At 35.0% G+C, this 15,591-nt stretch overlaps 1 protein-coding gene across 3 annotated transcripts in view; it reads right to left on the reverse strand.

The window, feature by feature from the left end:
* The window catches only part of ERCC6 (ERCC excision repair 6, chromatin remodeling factor), a 44,229-nt gene that overhangs the window by 14,166 nt on the left and 14,472 nt on the right, over positions 1–15,591 (reverse strand). For all 3 annotated transcript variants that reach the window (XM_039709166.1, XM_039709169.1, XM_039709167.1), the window contains exons 6-9: positions 15,102–15,227; positions 11,285–11,443; positions 7,205–7,340; positions 433–603 (exon numbers count right to left, since the gene is read on the reverse strand). In XM_039709166.1, coding sequence (XP_039565100.1) covers positions 433–603; positions 7,205–7,340; positions 11,285–11,443; positions 15,102–15,227 — 592 coding nt within the window. The remainder of the gene's footprint in view (positions 1–432; positions 604–7,204; positions 7,341–11,284; positions 11,444–15,101; positions 15,228–15,591) is intronic.

A 15,591-nucleotide genomic window follows, 5' to 3' on the forward strand; every position in this document is an offset into this window, starting at 1 on the left:
AAAACCAAAAGAAAGTTATTTTCATGGTTCCTGGTGTATCCTGCCTCCTACCTCAGAGGATATTCAACTTCACCATCAATAAATTTTCATGTCAAAATATGTGGCCTCACACTTCTGAAAAAACAGATTTCTGCAATACACTGTCCATAAACTGTTAGCAGAAAATTCACACCAGCAATCTGACATTTATCAGTGCTGGTAAATTATTATGCAATTTAAAATTTCTATTTTTTTTTCCTCTACCACACTTGTGTAAATTTAGCCACGTAAATTCGTTAAAAATGTTAAGTAAGTTAAATAGTCAAATAAAGACCCTGTGATGTATGCTTTTATTCTCTATTAATGATCAAACACGTATTTTTAGGATAGGCTATTAGATATTGGAACCACCCTCCAGAGCAAATAAATATAAATTTATTTTTTATAAAGTACCTGCTTGCATGCGAGTGTGACTGCAGCATTTGGATTTCGGATTTTGTGACCCTCATCCAGGATGACATAATGCCAATCATACGTGTGGATGTCGTCCTGCATCAGACGAATGTACGAGTACGATGTAATCAAAATTCCATGGCATGAAGCAATTTCATGAATGAGTTTTGCCTAAAAACAAAAGGTGCACGTTGTCAGTGGGACAGAATCCTCAGACCTACACACACAGAGATTTGCTATCCAAGGTATGTATAAAAAGTATTATAAAAGCAGATCTATAATTGACTTTGCAAAGAAAATAAGTATATGCAAGATTTTGATTATATGATTCTTAGCTCATCTGTGAAAGAATGAAGCACTTGAATACTGTGTTACAGCAAATCAGAATTTACCAAAAGCCTGGTTAGAAGGAAACAGTGGTTTTTATTTTCAATTTTTTAAATGCATAGTCTGAAAAAACAAACACTGGATTTGATTAAGATAATGGGTTTTTTCAAATTCTCCTACAGTAACTTCACAAACTCAGCTTTGTGTACTGCAAACAAGAATGTTAGAGGAAAATTAAAGAAGTGGAATACTGAAAAACAAATACAAAAATCTATTTGGTTAATCCTAAATTCTATCTAACTTTTCTCATTATAGGATTAACATAGTTGCTACCAATCTTCAAATTTTGTGCTTCTGTTGTAAGCTTTAACCTTTTCCCAAGTTTTTACTAGCCTTTATCACTGCAAGTTATATGGGGCAGGACAGTATATCTCATTTTTGACAGTGTTCAGGACTCATCTTTATTGCATTTATCCTCCATGTATAAATTTAGAAGACTTAAACAGAAGATGATAAGGGAAAAACAGAAAGTACAACCACCACTAAATTTGCTAAAGACAAATCCCTTATTACTAGAAGTGCCTTTAATTAAAATGCAACTCACAAAAACAATTAAAAAACCAAACAAAAGGGAAAAACCCATGTCAAAAACTCAGATGATGTCAATATCCATGACCTTTTACTGTAAAGTTACTTGCTCACACACACCTCAAGATTCAAAATACTCTTTTAACTGTTCAAGAATATCTGCTTTCTGATTATCATCTCCTGATAAAACCACAACATATTATTTAATGTTGGTATCACGAGTCTCAAGAGAATATGTAATATTTAGAATAATTTGTACTACAGACAGAGTAGGATTTCTCTGCAGGTGTGGACATCCAAAGCTTAATTCTACCTGGTACATTATCCATAGTCTGCAACTTTTCTCAAGTCTCAGCAATGGCCTGTCATAGAATATTGTAGACATCACTACCCAAACACTTAAGACAAATCATCTCGGGTGATTTAAAATTAAAAGCTTGTAAAATATGTAACCTCTCCTAATTTTTGCAATTAATAGGGTATGTCTGCAATTAGCCTGACTTACAGAATGCTACACTCTTGTCATTAAAAGATGTTTTGTGAAAGTGCTGCTGTTATTATGGAGGCTCAAGAGACCAATCCCTCCTAGAGGGCAAACAGTGGACTCGTAGAAAACAACAGCCATAAATCACGCTGTCAGGTAGCAGAGAGAACAGAAGTGAAACACAGGCACATGAAGGCCATTCATTGTAAACACACCAAGGCAGAATCCTAGTCAGGATTTACTGAACCTGTAATTAATTAAAGTTTCCTTCAAGCTAAATTTTTAATAAACAAGGATTTGTGCTGACAATGAAGAAACAGAACACAATTTTATCAACTCACACTACAACACTTACTGAGTCTCATTTTACTGCACTGGGTACCTTTTCAAGGTTGCCTTCACTTTAAGTGCAGTTCTTGGAATAGCTCTAAATATTTCAAAACATGCTAATAGATCTTGACTCTTGAGGGTGTTTAAATTTTATAGTTTAAACTACTTTACAATATTTTGTATATAAAAGATATTAACATATAAAATACATATATAATATATATTTTAATATATCTATATTATATACATATATTTCTTTAATCCACAGTTTTCTTGTTTAGTTGGATTAAGGCATTTCTAAATGAAATATTTCATACACTGTTACACTAAGTTAAAAAAAGTGTGCTTGAGAGAAAAATTCTACTAATGTCAGATTACACAGCAGTTACCTAATTTTGAAATTCTGCACTCTGTCCTTTATCTGATGCTAATGAATAGAGGAACATGTGAGTACATTGAGTAATTATCCACTTGCATTTTTGTTCAGCACAGTACTTCAGGCCTTTGCAGTTCAGGGACAGTATTTTCTCCCAAACTTGGGTGATAAGATGATGGTGTTGCCTTGCCCTCACTGAAGCACATGAGATGTACAAAGACTGGATGAATTTTGGCAAGCACTATTTCTTACGGCTAAAAGGTTCATGATTTATTCTAAGGACATATCTCTAAGCAAATGCTTTTTTTCCTCTTGGTACCTCAATGTACCTACAAGTTTGTTTCTGAATGTACAAAAACAGGACAATTTTTTTGACTGATGCTTACAGAAATAAGATTTCTTTTTTTTCTTTTTATAGTCTTTTAAAAATATTTAAGAGGACCTGAAATCTGAACTCTTATGTATTGTGTATTAAAAGTGGTAATTTTCTTAGACAGAAATGTGTATGTTAAAACTGAACTTAAAGACACAGACCAGTGATAACTACAAAATTCACTAAACATTCAGGTATTTTTGAGGCAAGCGTGAAGTCAGAGATAGTATCTAGTCACTTATCCAACCATATATCATTTGTGAATCAAAAGTGCATTCTTCACCAGGCTTATCACCATTTCATAACCAACCATCAGGCTGGGGATGGTTTATGGGGATCCATAAATTCAACATATAAAACCTCTTTATTATCTCCCTGCCCTAACAAAAAAACCTAAATGGCACCATGAAGAGGCTTCAAAAGAACACATTATAATGTTTAATAATGCAAAAGTTGCAATATAAAGAGCTACAACACTTATTACATATTTAACAAGAATGCTACTTCTTGGAGCATGATACTAATTTTATCTGAGTTTGGTTCTTAACTCAGAAATAGAGCCTTTGGCTAAAACACAGGTTCCCTATGCAATCATGCCAGTTACTGTAACCTCTGAAATTGACTTTTTTACATGTAGATTATATACTCTACTGTAAGGCTAGAAGGTCTAAAATTTTCCATATGTAAAGTCATCTTCAAGTAGATGGTTTCACAGCTGCAAGTATCATGAACTTGACAACTACTTTCTAGGGCTGCATTGTGTGTCCTGCATTTGACCAGAATAAGGGAATGCAGAGTTACACATTTACAAACAGTATGTGACTAACATCAGAAGGAATTGTTAACTTCAGTGATATGTCTTCTAAAGATTAAGAAATTAAAAGTTCAGCCTTGTAATTAAAAAATACAGCCTCCTTCCATACATCATATGTTAAACAAGTTTTAAAACAACTGGACAAGCTCTTTGCTCAGAAAGCTTTTTTCCAACTCTATTAAAGTTTCTTCTCCTTACCTTCTGTTCTATATCATAAATAAAAAGCACTTGTGATACACTACATTAGATTTACTTCTTTTTTTCTCTCAGGCCTAGAGGTCTCAGAGCACTCGATGTTTACAGATGAGATTTGAGTGTAAACCACAGTAGGAGCTTATTAGCATAAGAGAGCACCTCAGGACATTTAGTCACAAATGCTATACCTTGTTCAAACTGAAAGCTGACTTCACAGGGGAAGACTATTACTTAAATCTGGTTCCACCTACTGTTCCAATTTAATCACATTCATCATGCTAGAAGAGCGAAATAATCTTCTGTAATCATAAATAATAATAATTTTTAAAAAGAGCAAGTTTTACATTTCATCCGAATACCTTAAACAAGCTCAAAAGTCTTGGAAACCCCCCCAGCTTGCTACTGTCTTCCTTTCAGCACCTAAAATACCAATCTGCCTTCCCTTATAAATAGCTGAAGACCTTTAGCCATAGTCCAAGGGGTGAAATGGGAAATTTATACTTCCCTCCTTCACTGTCAAAATTTTCTACCATTGTTATTTTAGAAAAAGAATAACGAGTGTCTCTTTTGAAACTTTGCATATGCTCAAAACTCCACAAATACTATAGCAGTGAGATGGCTCAAAGATTGAGCTGAAAGAGATTGACAAGATTTGCAGCCAATCTGGTGCTCACAATTCAGGCTGTTATTTCATACTATTATTGTGAAAATCCTGTAACTGCTTGCAAAGAAAACCAAAACAGACTGGTGAAAAGATAAAAATCAGAGAGCCTTTCACTTACCACGTTGCTCAAAGTCCCTTTGTAGCACTAAAGAAGTGTCACTAACTGAACAGCTGTGGGAAGTATTGCCTAGAATCAGTTTATGATGAAATAATCAGAACAGATGTCTTCCCTACTCTGTCAAGTGAAATACTTCTGTGAGCAACTTTGAAGAGCTGGGAGACAGGCTCTTGCATCAATGCTTGTGCATCTTAGAAGGTACACCAGAAGACACCTATTCATAAAACCATATGATTTCAACAATGTTGAAAGATTTAGTATTTGCTAAGATTTCAGGATTCCTGACAATGTTATGGGGAAAATTACATACATCTATCTCACCTAAAACATCAACTTAAATTTTATCCAATGAAACTTTAGCTGTTGTGTGTTTCTGTTATGAAATACTGTCTTGCCTTATGGGACATCTGTCATTGCTTAACCCTTTTTCTCTGAAATTCTCATCCAATAGTTTTACAATTAATTTCTGTCCTTAAAAATCACCTATGCCTCTTTTATACTTGTAAAAAACAAGCTGCAGTACTGGGTTTTACCACAACCTGCTGGCCAACCACTACAGGATAAGGCAGTCCTCAAAATCCATTAAGATCTTCACTGTCTGTCATCCATTTATTCTGGAGGACAATGATGTTCCTCCAGTGGTTCACAAAATTGTAGGCTCTTCAGAGGCTGAAATGACCTTTCTCACTCCAAAGCTGATAACAAAATTCAGTTCCCCAATCCTCTCCTGGAGCTGTCCACCACAAAACTCTTCTCATTTACTTTATAATGATAAACTAGGATACACAAATAGAGCAGGTGGATCCTGGATTTGTCTGAGCCACACTGAGACTGCAGGTGAACAGGGAGCTGGCTTTTGGCTAAGTAAAACTAATCTCAAAGAACTTATACAGTCTAACCACTATTTTTATATTTATTTAACTTACTTGTTTTTTTATGTCTTATGCCATAGCTTAAGGACAGAACGGTCCCTGGATAAGCATTACAAAGTTAAGATATGCAAAAGTGGTCTTCTGCAATGCCATAGATTATCAGCAGATGGAATTGTTGTAAGATCAGAACTAAAGTTTTCATAATTTATTTTGAAAAGAAATCCTAAGCAGGAGTAAATCACCTGTCCTGTATTTTATGTGATGTATTTTCAGTGTACAAGTGTTACTTATGCTAATTTATTAATAGCAAACTTTTACTGCAGGTATAAGGGGAAGTAAAATGGGAAAGTTGGGTTTTTTTCCTTACTTTAGCTTGCTCTTCTCTGATTAAGAGGCATCTAGGAAAAAAAAAACCATGCATGTGGTTAAGACCTTATCAGTGCCACCTGTTTAAAGCACTGTTGCAGCTCTTAGAAGATGAGGCATTAGGTTCAGCTCTCTAAATCTGTTCAGAAGTGTTTACATCTTTAATTTAAAGTTGTTGAATATGCATTTGAGGGCTGACAGTGGGAAGGTGAAATCTTGAAAACCTTACTATTCCTGCAGATGGAAAAATGTGAGTCAGTCTGTCAAGTCCACTAATTAAGAAACAGCCCAAAATAAGCACACATGATTTAATTTAGGAAGACATATGACCGTGTTATTGAGGTCAACAGACTTTTAGGGCTTGAAAACACACCAAGTTAATTGAACAACAGGAAGCTATTAGCACATTAGAGTGTGATACTCCTTTTTTGCTACGTGCTGTAACTGCATCAATTACTTCAGAATACGTTTAATCAAGTGCAATTAAGCACCACATAATCTTAATGTTATTACAAGAAATTCAATAAATATTTAAAGAGAAATTTTAAAATGCTTAGCTGAATCCTGAAAATTCATTTAAACATCTGAAATATGATGGGGAAAATGAAAATCTAAGTTTTCCTTGTTTTGTTCCTGCAAGGTACCAAAGTTTCAAACTTCAGACAAGTCAGGCTTTCCAACTTAAGAAACAGACTAAGAACATGCATATGAAGAGACTGTCAAAGAAAACTGAAAGACAGAAAGGGCACTGCTTTAAACAATGCAAACTAACCAAGTTACTCTGTCATTAAAGAAAATGAGACTGAGTGATACCAACTGACAGCAACCAACTGAAGAGAAATTACCCATGCATGCAAAACACATTAGATATCAGATCAATGACATAGCTATGCAAAGAAATGCAAGAAGAGAATTCACAAGTGCTACATGCATTTATCTGGTGTACAAGCAATCTAGTCAAACTCCTAGCATGAACTACAGCACAAGGAAAACTCAAGCAAGAAACCTGTTACTATGTTCAATTTGTTCAGGGAATACAAATCTTCATCATAATAAACAGGTATTCTATGTCAGCCCCCTTTTAGTCCAGTTTACTATGAAATCTATACAAAACAATGAACTTTCTGTTCTTTTAATGCATTCAGAGAAAGGTCACAGAAGCCTTTTCCTACACAGAAGCATTAAGCAACAGGGGATTTTTTTTGCTAGTGACAAAAAAAAAACCAAAAGGCCTCAAGAATTACAAAACAAATGTCAATCATTACCTTACTCTTTGTATAAGAACCAGTTTCATGGAGCACAGCAACTCTAAATGGCGGCCACCAAGTGTGGAATTCTTTTACCCACTGATGCAACACAGTAGCTGGACAAACAATCACTGTTGGACCCAATCCCTGGTACCTAAAATAGAGTATTCAAGGAAAAAAACCCTTAATGTGAAATAAATAATCTGAATTAAGTGGCTCATTAAAATACACATATTAAAATGACATATTTTACAGTTTAAGTGGAATATGAGAGCTATGGAAATTAATTGGCAATTTGTTTTCCTGGAAGTCTGTTTTTTTTAAAGGAAGATGAAGAGGATACTGCTAAAAGAATCCACTCATTGAGCAGTTAATGGATGCATCTATCAAGCTAAACAGGAATAGAAAAGCTCCAAACAATAAGGCATAAGGGAACTTCCTCCTGTGATATTACAAATCAGGTTTTAGTGACTGCTGTTTCTATAAGCGAAAAGAAATCATTAACAAGCAATTATTTTATTACTTCTATTATACAGAATGTGTAGCTAGAGTCTCACAAATGAACTTACACACAGGTGCTCTGCTTCATGTTGGTAATATACTGTACTCTCATCACCATAGTTTATTGATAAGACAAGGACTCTAAAGTGGCAGACTATATCCATCCATGGATGTTGAGATCTGAGCTTGGCTCAAACTGTCTCATAAGTTTCTTATTCGTAATTGTATTGCTGTTTCTGAGCATTACTACAGAGGTCTGAAACAAACTTCATAAACAAACTTCTGTACATGAAGTTCAGAGCTGCTCTTAAGGTTAAGAAGGGAAAAATCCCTTGCACACCAGCCAAATAAAAAAATACTACCATCACAAATAAATACCAACAATCCTGTAAGAAATATATTAAGTAGTGGTTACTAGCAGTTATTTTTCAAATATATTTGCTCTTTAAAAAATGGAAAAAAATTACTCTGCCAACAAACGTAATAGCTTCAGTTATCATACACTGATCTGTGTCTATGTATTATCCAAGTGACACTAAACAAACAATGCAAAAGGTCACAGTATACATTCAAGATCACACACTGATAGCAATAAAGGATTTCTCAGACACCAGCAACACCCTGCTTAAAAAAATCCCAAACCCCTTATCATCGTCAGAAACTGCTGACATGAAGAAATAATATTCTTTATTAAAAGCTTATACATATGCAGAACAACAACCTGGACATTACTTATTATGAACAAATATTATAACACAAGCTTATATGGTCTAATTAAAAAACTCCCTGCAATCCAAAAGGAAGTAAGAACTTGGAGACATGAAGAATAACTTCAATTCTGCTACGGCTCTAAATAATCACTGCTACTGCTTTTAAAAATACCTACAGCAGAAAAGACAACTTTCCCAGAACATAATGGTTTCTCACTCTTCATGGGCAGTAACAAAATACATCTGTTTATTCCCCTAGTCTATACTCACACAAGCTCACATGTAAAGTTTATCCAGATTTGTTTCCCCCCTCAGCTTACACAAAGAGTTCACACCTCCTTAGATCAATTTTCAGAAACTCCACACACTCCCTCTCTACTTGGCTGTGTGAAAACTCTTCTGTGTCTAGTCTGACTCTACCCACTTTCCACTAGCCAACATTTTATTATTCTCCTGAGAGCTTTTATTTATTTATATAAAAGAGTCATCTAGCTTCTTCCAGTCTGAGCTGTTCCACAAAACAAAACAAATCATATACTCCTGCTTGCTACACTTAGGAGGCATCCTTCATTCTCCTAATCACTGCAACACTGCAAGATCTGCTCTGCTGCCTATCCAATTTATATTTGCTTTCCTTGAACAAAGGTGACACTTAAAACATTCAAGACCAAAGTTTTACTACTGCCTTGTACCAAGATAATACTGCCCTGTTCCTGCTCCAAATATATTGCCATATTGTATTCTGTTCCCTTTTCACAGCCGCATTTTACTAATAGCTTATGGTCAATGTCATATTTGGTCAATATATCCAAATCTCTTTCTTCTGTTGCTTCTGGTTTATAAAGCCCAAATTCACAAGAATCCTTTATTTGTTGTTATTTAATTGGATGCAACTGGACCTGCATATAAGTTCCAATTCCTGCAACTTGCTACTAAGAAAAAGCAAACTGTACTCATGCTATACTTATAATCTTTAAACACACAAAAAGTTAGCACAGGAAAACATATTTCATTATAACCAAATGTTGCCAAGGACTGACAAATCATGTTTTCAAGCTGAAACAATAACTAAACCATAGTGAAAATAAGAGAACGGGGGCAGCAAGAGCAACACACTTTTTCTGGGGCAATGGATTTTTATTTACCTAAGCACCATGGAAATTAATCTCTGCCACTCAAGCAGAGATTAAGCTGTTTATGTTTATGTCTCAGTATCCTGAAGAGCACAGATGGGTAAATAATCAGTGTATAAACTTTCTGTCAGTTTCTCATCTGATGTTTCAAATAAATGAAGGCAAGTCTGTAGCAAAAGGTTTTTGTTACACACCAAGGTAAGGAAACCCAAGCTGGTGGGTTTCCACAGTGCTGACCACACAGCTTTGTCCCCTTAGTGCTGGCTTTGCAGAGGCTGCCCAGGCAGTCTCCTGCCTATCAGACTACACTCCTTCAAGTAGAAACAAGTTTACCAGTACTACTGGTCATCAATATAGCTGCCTTCTCAGCCCAGGGGAGGAAAACACTGGACTATGAAAGATGAAGTTGTTTACTTAGACTGTCTGCATAACAACAACACGTAAAATCAGAGCAAGCCTCACCAATATATTAAACCTTGTTTCCTCCCATGGAATTACTGTCATAATGAACTCAATGACATGCACCAGCCAAAACATGAAACTCAACACATTATCCATTCAGAAAGAGCACTGCAACTTAGGTGGGCAAATGGATTTTGGCCTTTCCAAACTTTTAGTGCCGTTTTGCACTATTTAACAGTGTCAAGAGATGTTCCTGAAGGATCTCCATCAACTCAGTGGTCTACTACTAAGTGGGGGAGGGAATATAAAGTAATCTGTACAATAACATCCTTAACTAGGCAGCCATATTAAAGTAAATCTTTCTGCTGGCCTGAGTGAAGGACTTATGGAGTTTATTTTTATATTAAGACTATAGTAGGAAGCAACCAGAGAGAAAACAGGAATATTTTCTCTATAAAGCATTATTTTACAATTCATGTACAAGCTAAACATAATTTAAATGTACCTCTATATAAAGGTAATTATTTTTGTTTAGTACAGTACTATGATAGTTGCTAAATTTCATGTAGCTATTTACATCAGGTAAACAGGCCAACAGAAGTAGAAAAATCAAGTACTACTCATGTGTGCGTTCGCAAATCTGAGGACACAAACAAGTATCTTGACAGTAATTCCACCTATGAAGAAGAAATTTTAAAGCATTGTTCAGTAACAAAAAACCATAAAATACCTTATAAGAAACACCAGTCATACTAGCATATGTTTTCAAAAGCAGCAACAATAAAAAACCAAAAGCAGATGGAAATTCCTCTGCATAAATTACTGGTTTTACTCTTACTACTAATTTTTGGCATGGATAATTCCCTGCCCATCAGAAACTCTAACTTTCACTGCAAATCAGCTTGCTACTTCCTGTAAAACATTTACCTGGTGTCTTGCCAGAACAAATATTTTAATGTAAAATTTAATAAATGGAACAAAAGGTATTACATCTAATTTAAAATTCCATATTGTGTAAACTATTGATATTAATGTAATTGAGTTTGTAAACAATCCATTTGTGGAAGGTAACCTTAGACACTGTATTGACCCAAAATATCTAGCGTGGCTCATCTGCAAAATGAAGCATCAATGCCTGGAATTCATTAAAAGTGTTACATGTTTAATTTTTCCTGCCCTACAGCTCCATTGTCTCGTAAAATTTTTCCTTTGATGTCCCCCACTAAAAGAATTAAAGGAATATTGTAATTGAAATGTCATTAATAATTCACAGGACCCTCCTCCACCAGTAATACATCTGATGAAATATTAATTGAGCTCCACAGACTGACAGTCTGCAGAGAAGCACTTGCCTGTAATTTGAACCACGAGTCCTCATATTGCTGTAGCTCAGACCTGCCAAGAAGGCAATTATCTGAATGGTCTTGCCCAATCCCATCTCATCTCCCAGAATTCCTCCTGCCTGCTGGCAGTGCAATTCCCAAAGCCACCTAACACCTGTCTGCTGATACCTAAAACAAGGAAAAAGAAGATGGCAAATGTTTGATAATACAGATCATAACAGAAAGTACTCATGAATTAATCATTTGGCAAGGTTCTCATACCAGTTACTGTAACATGCTGGATGTGTGTTTTACATGAGTGCTGTATTTACTAGGTCATACATTTTTGATGCACTCAGACATTACATGTGACTTTCGTTCTTTATGCAACACTAAAACATTTCTAATTAAACCAACAGTCATTGTAATTAGAGGGTATTTTATTTCATATATATTTTAAGTGCTAAAAGCAACTTCGTTATGAAGCATTATCTTTTCTGAAAAGACAAGATGAAAGGGTCTAGTAAATAATATTATTTGGAACATACTCCTTGAACTGAAGGAAAAGGTTGACTTGTAAGGGATACAGACTTCATACACTACTACAAAAACTGATCACATCTGCCAAATCATGCTTTTTAAACATAAATTTATTTAATAACATGTAGTCTCTTTCAATGAAGAAAAAAAAACAAGACTAAGCAATAGAAACTATTGCAGTGCAGGGGATACAGCAGAGCATTATGTGAGAGCATCAGGGCAGTCTAATCCCAGTCCTTCAGTGGAAATCACACAAGCAAGAAGGTAAAATACATTCTGCTTAAAAGAAGCAGACTAAAAAGCAAGATTTATGACAGCAAGCTAAAAAGGTGAAGATAAGATGCTGGGCTGGGAATCACTTTAGGACATACCTTTTTATAACAACATGAAATAGTGAGACCAGTAGGAATAACATGCCATGTGTGGGGGTTAAATTGAACACAAAAGAAATAAATGAAAAACTGGACCTTTAAATCACATTTAAAAAAAATCAAACATGTTTCAGCACCACAGTGCCTTGTAACTTACAGGAAGAAAAGGTTACTGATAATTTTCTTGATGGCATGCATTTCTGGAGTGCAGAGCACAGCAAAGAACAAAACACTTTTTTTAAATAGGGGTCATTTATTCTAGGTGATTTCTTGCGTGCATTTCAAAATCCTGTTTCCATCCTTGAACAAATAATATTTAGGACTACTGACAGCTAATGACACTAGTGTCTACAAAGTACTATTAAAAATCAATTTGTGATGAGTTTGGTATGGATTTAGAGAATGCTAAATGGAGACAAACAAATGGCTTGAGTAGTAAAAAAAAGATGATCAAAGAACACATCTAATGGTTCAGACATCACACTATCTGCTAGTGTCTCAAAAGCATTATGCCACGAAGCCCTTAAGAAACCCTTTTATTAGAAATTAATTCACCTTAAAATGCAGTAATCTATAAAACAACTATGAAATGGCTTGCAGGATTAGCTATAATTGGATTAAGATGCTATCATTACTACATTTTATGAAGACAAAACATCTTCTGTAAAACATTAAAGAATTGAAAATAACCCTAATTCCAGTCAGAAGGTGCTCCTCCAGACAAATGTTCAGCATGTCTTTTCAGAAGACAACCATTCAATAACTTCCTAATACAAATTTGTATTATTTTTTAGGATTACATACAGAGCTTTAAAATGAGATAAATTTATAAACATATTTCTCCCTCTCATTGCTTCTCCTGAGAATGTTTCACAGTAGATAATTAAGCTTGTGAAAAATTCTGCTCCATGGTTATATAAAAACACAAAAGATGCATGTGCTGTCTTTGTATGATCATATAAACATGCAATGCAACTAATCAAAAGTTAAAGGAAAACACCCTCCTCCACTTTTGCGGTTATATGGAAAGATAATTAATTATTTTCAAGCTTACACTTTTATTGCACCAATTTTTATGATTTTTTTTTAATTCCAAAAATATTCTGGAAGTAAATAAAAGTGCTGCTGGCCTTCCAAAATAGCTACATTGTATTGTATTTCACACGAGCAACCATGCCATGATGCATCCTTCAAAATTCACCACAGCAGATACCAGAGTTCAGCTGCACTGTTGCAGAGACAAAACTGTGTTTCAAATTTATCATGGAAATCACACACTGGAAGCAAATTGTGATGAAGGCTGGTTCCTTTTTCATAGAGAGTGCTCTCGCAGGCTTAGTGCAGATGGAAAAAGGCAATGTTTGCAGGTCTGCTCAATTTTGCTCCACAGCAGCATCTATGTTATTCCTGATCAATATTTAGCAAAGCAGACAAGTGTGCTTGGAAGAAACAGACTGTCCACCTCGACAGGCTTACAAAAGAATAAACCTGAGGGTCTCCTATTTCCAGCATGAGCTAACTTCTTTGGAATTTAACTATGCAGGAAGATCACTTAAAGTACATGCTATACATGTCCTTGGGTCAACATACTTCCCTGTTCTGTACTAAACTTGCTCAGAACTCCACAGTTTAGTGCCTATTGACTATGGGCTTTCCTACACTGGAGATTTCAGCATTTAAGTTACAAGTCAGACAAATCATTCATCGCAATTGATCTTTCTAACCACTTAAGAAGTTTTGCCAACTGACTCATGCTTGCAGGGATACCCTTCATTAGTGAGGCTTGCATCTTCAAGATTAATTTTTAGTGACTGCTCTATTTCATTTCCCTTCGGGTTGCTCAGACCACACATCCGTCCTCAAGATGAATACTTGTGCAGTACCTTCTCATAAACAACTGGAGACCACATATTGGCTCTGCATGGTCCCAGCAACCAAGGCATTAATTCAACCCCATTTCAGAGCTAGTGTTTTCCTTCTGAGGACTACAGGACAACAGTAATAATTTCTCTGAGGTCAAGACTAAGTGGTTCTCTTGGAAGGGATACCACACACACCCATTATAAACCAGGGCTTTCTACTACAGTAAGATTTCAAGAGTTTGCTTTCAAGAGAAGAGAAGATTTTCCTGCTGTGTGAAATGTTGCCAAGAAAACTGAATTCAAGCCCATTATGCTGCATGAATTTAAGAGAGAGATTATGCATAAAATTAACTGGTTAGCTGCTAACTTGTAGTTTTGTTTTGGGGGTTTTTTTTTTTTTGAGATGAACTTGAAAGCATCACTGGGATCTATGTTTTAAAAAACTGAAACAGAAAACACTTCTGTTGAAATCTGTAATTAAGCATTAAATAACTAAAGAATGAGTTGTAGAGTGTTTTCCATCTACCGGAGGAATTAAGAATTCACTCTCTATATTTTAAAATTTTACCTGGCAAAATGTTCAAGATTATTTTATAATATTAATTACAAACAGTTAATTTGAAAAGTACTCAATCACAGAAACACCATATTTCTTGTTTTCTTTTATCACATCTTACCATCATCTTATGCTTCAAAGTAAAAGTATTCTACCACTCCACACCCTAATTAGGAGCAAGCATGTATCAATAAAAGAATGCATTTATAGAAGTAGACAAGGAGAGCTTCTCAATTCATAATTTAGCTAATACACATTTACAATATTCACATCAGCCAGTTATCACCTTCACATAATTGCAATCTGTGTTCACAATAAGTTTATTTCTTTGAAGTTTGATCCTGAAATCTTTTTTTAAAGAAAGAATCCTACTGAAACAATTGAAACAAAAGTTGAGGCAACATTCACGGAAGTAAAAGTTACAGCAAAGGCCATCTGGAACTCACTATGACTATTACTACTAATATTATTAACAGCATACAGTGGCATTATATTGAAATGAAGTACACAATACATACTTAAAAAGCTTTTTGAAGAGAAATCCTGGTACTTTGAAACCCTCTTCAAATTCAACATCACTTTCTTCAGAAAGTTCCTCAGCTGTTTGATGTTCTTTATCCTTCAAACGTTCTTTTTGCCACTTCCTGGAGTAACACAAGGAATCAACATTCAATTATAGCATAGAAAAGATTCTGCACGAAAATGACACTGAATTTTGATCAAGTAAAAAATCATATGCTCTGATTTAATGATTTAAAATAGCAGTCCTTTGGAGGAGGGAATTATGCAAGTAAATGCTTGAAATATCTGATATATTGAGGTATATTAAAAAAGGTACATGTTTTATAGCTAGTTACAATTTTCTGATTTTCTAGAGACAAAAATACTAATATAATGGAATCAATAGCTAATAGCATCAAAAAAGCCAGGCAATTTTAAACTCCTACATCTCGCTCCCCTTAATCCTCCCTCCACCAAAATATTGATAAAGTTTACATGTTCCAAAGC

This window comes from Passer montanus, unplaced genomic scaffold, assembly GCF_014805655.1.
Source record: "Passer montanus isolate IOZ18808 unplaced genomic scaffold, ASM1480565v1 scaffold21, whole genome shotgun sequence".
NCBI classification, from domain to species: Eukaryota; Metazoa; Chordata; class Aves; order Passeriformes; family Passeridae; genus Passer; species Passer montanus.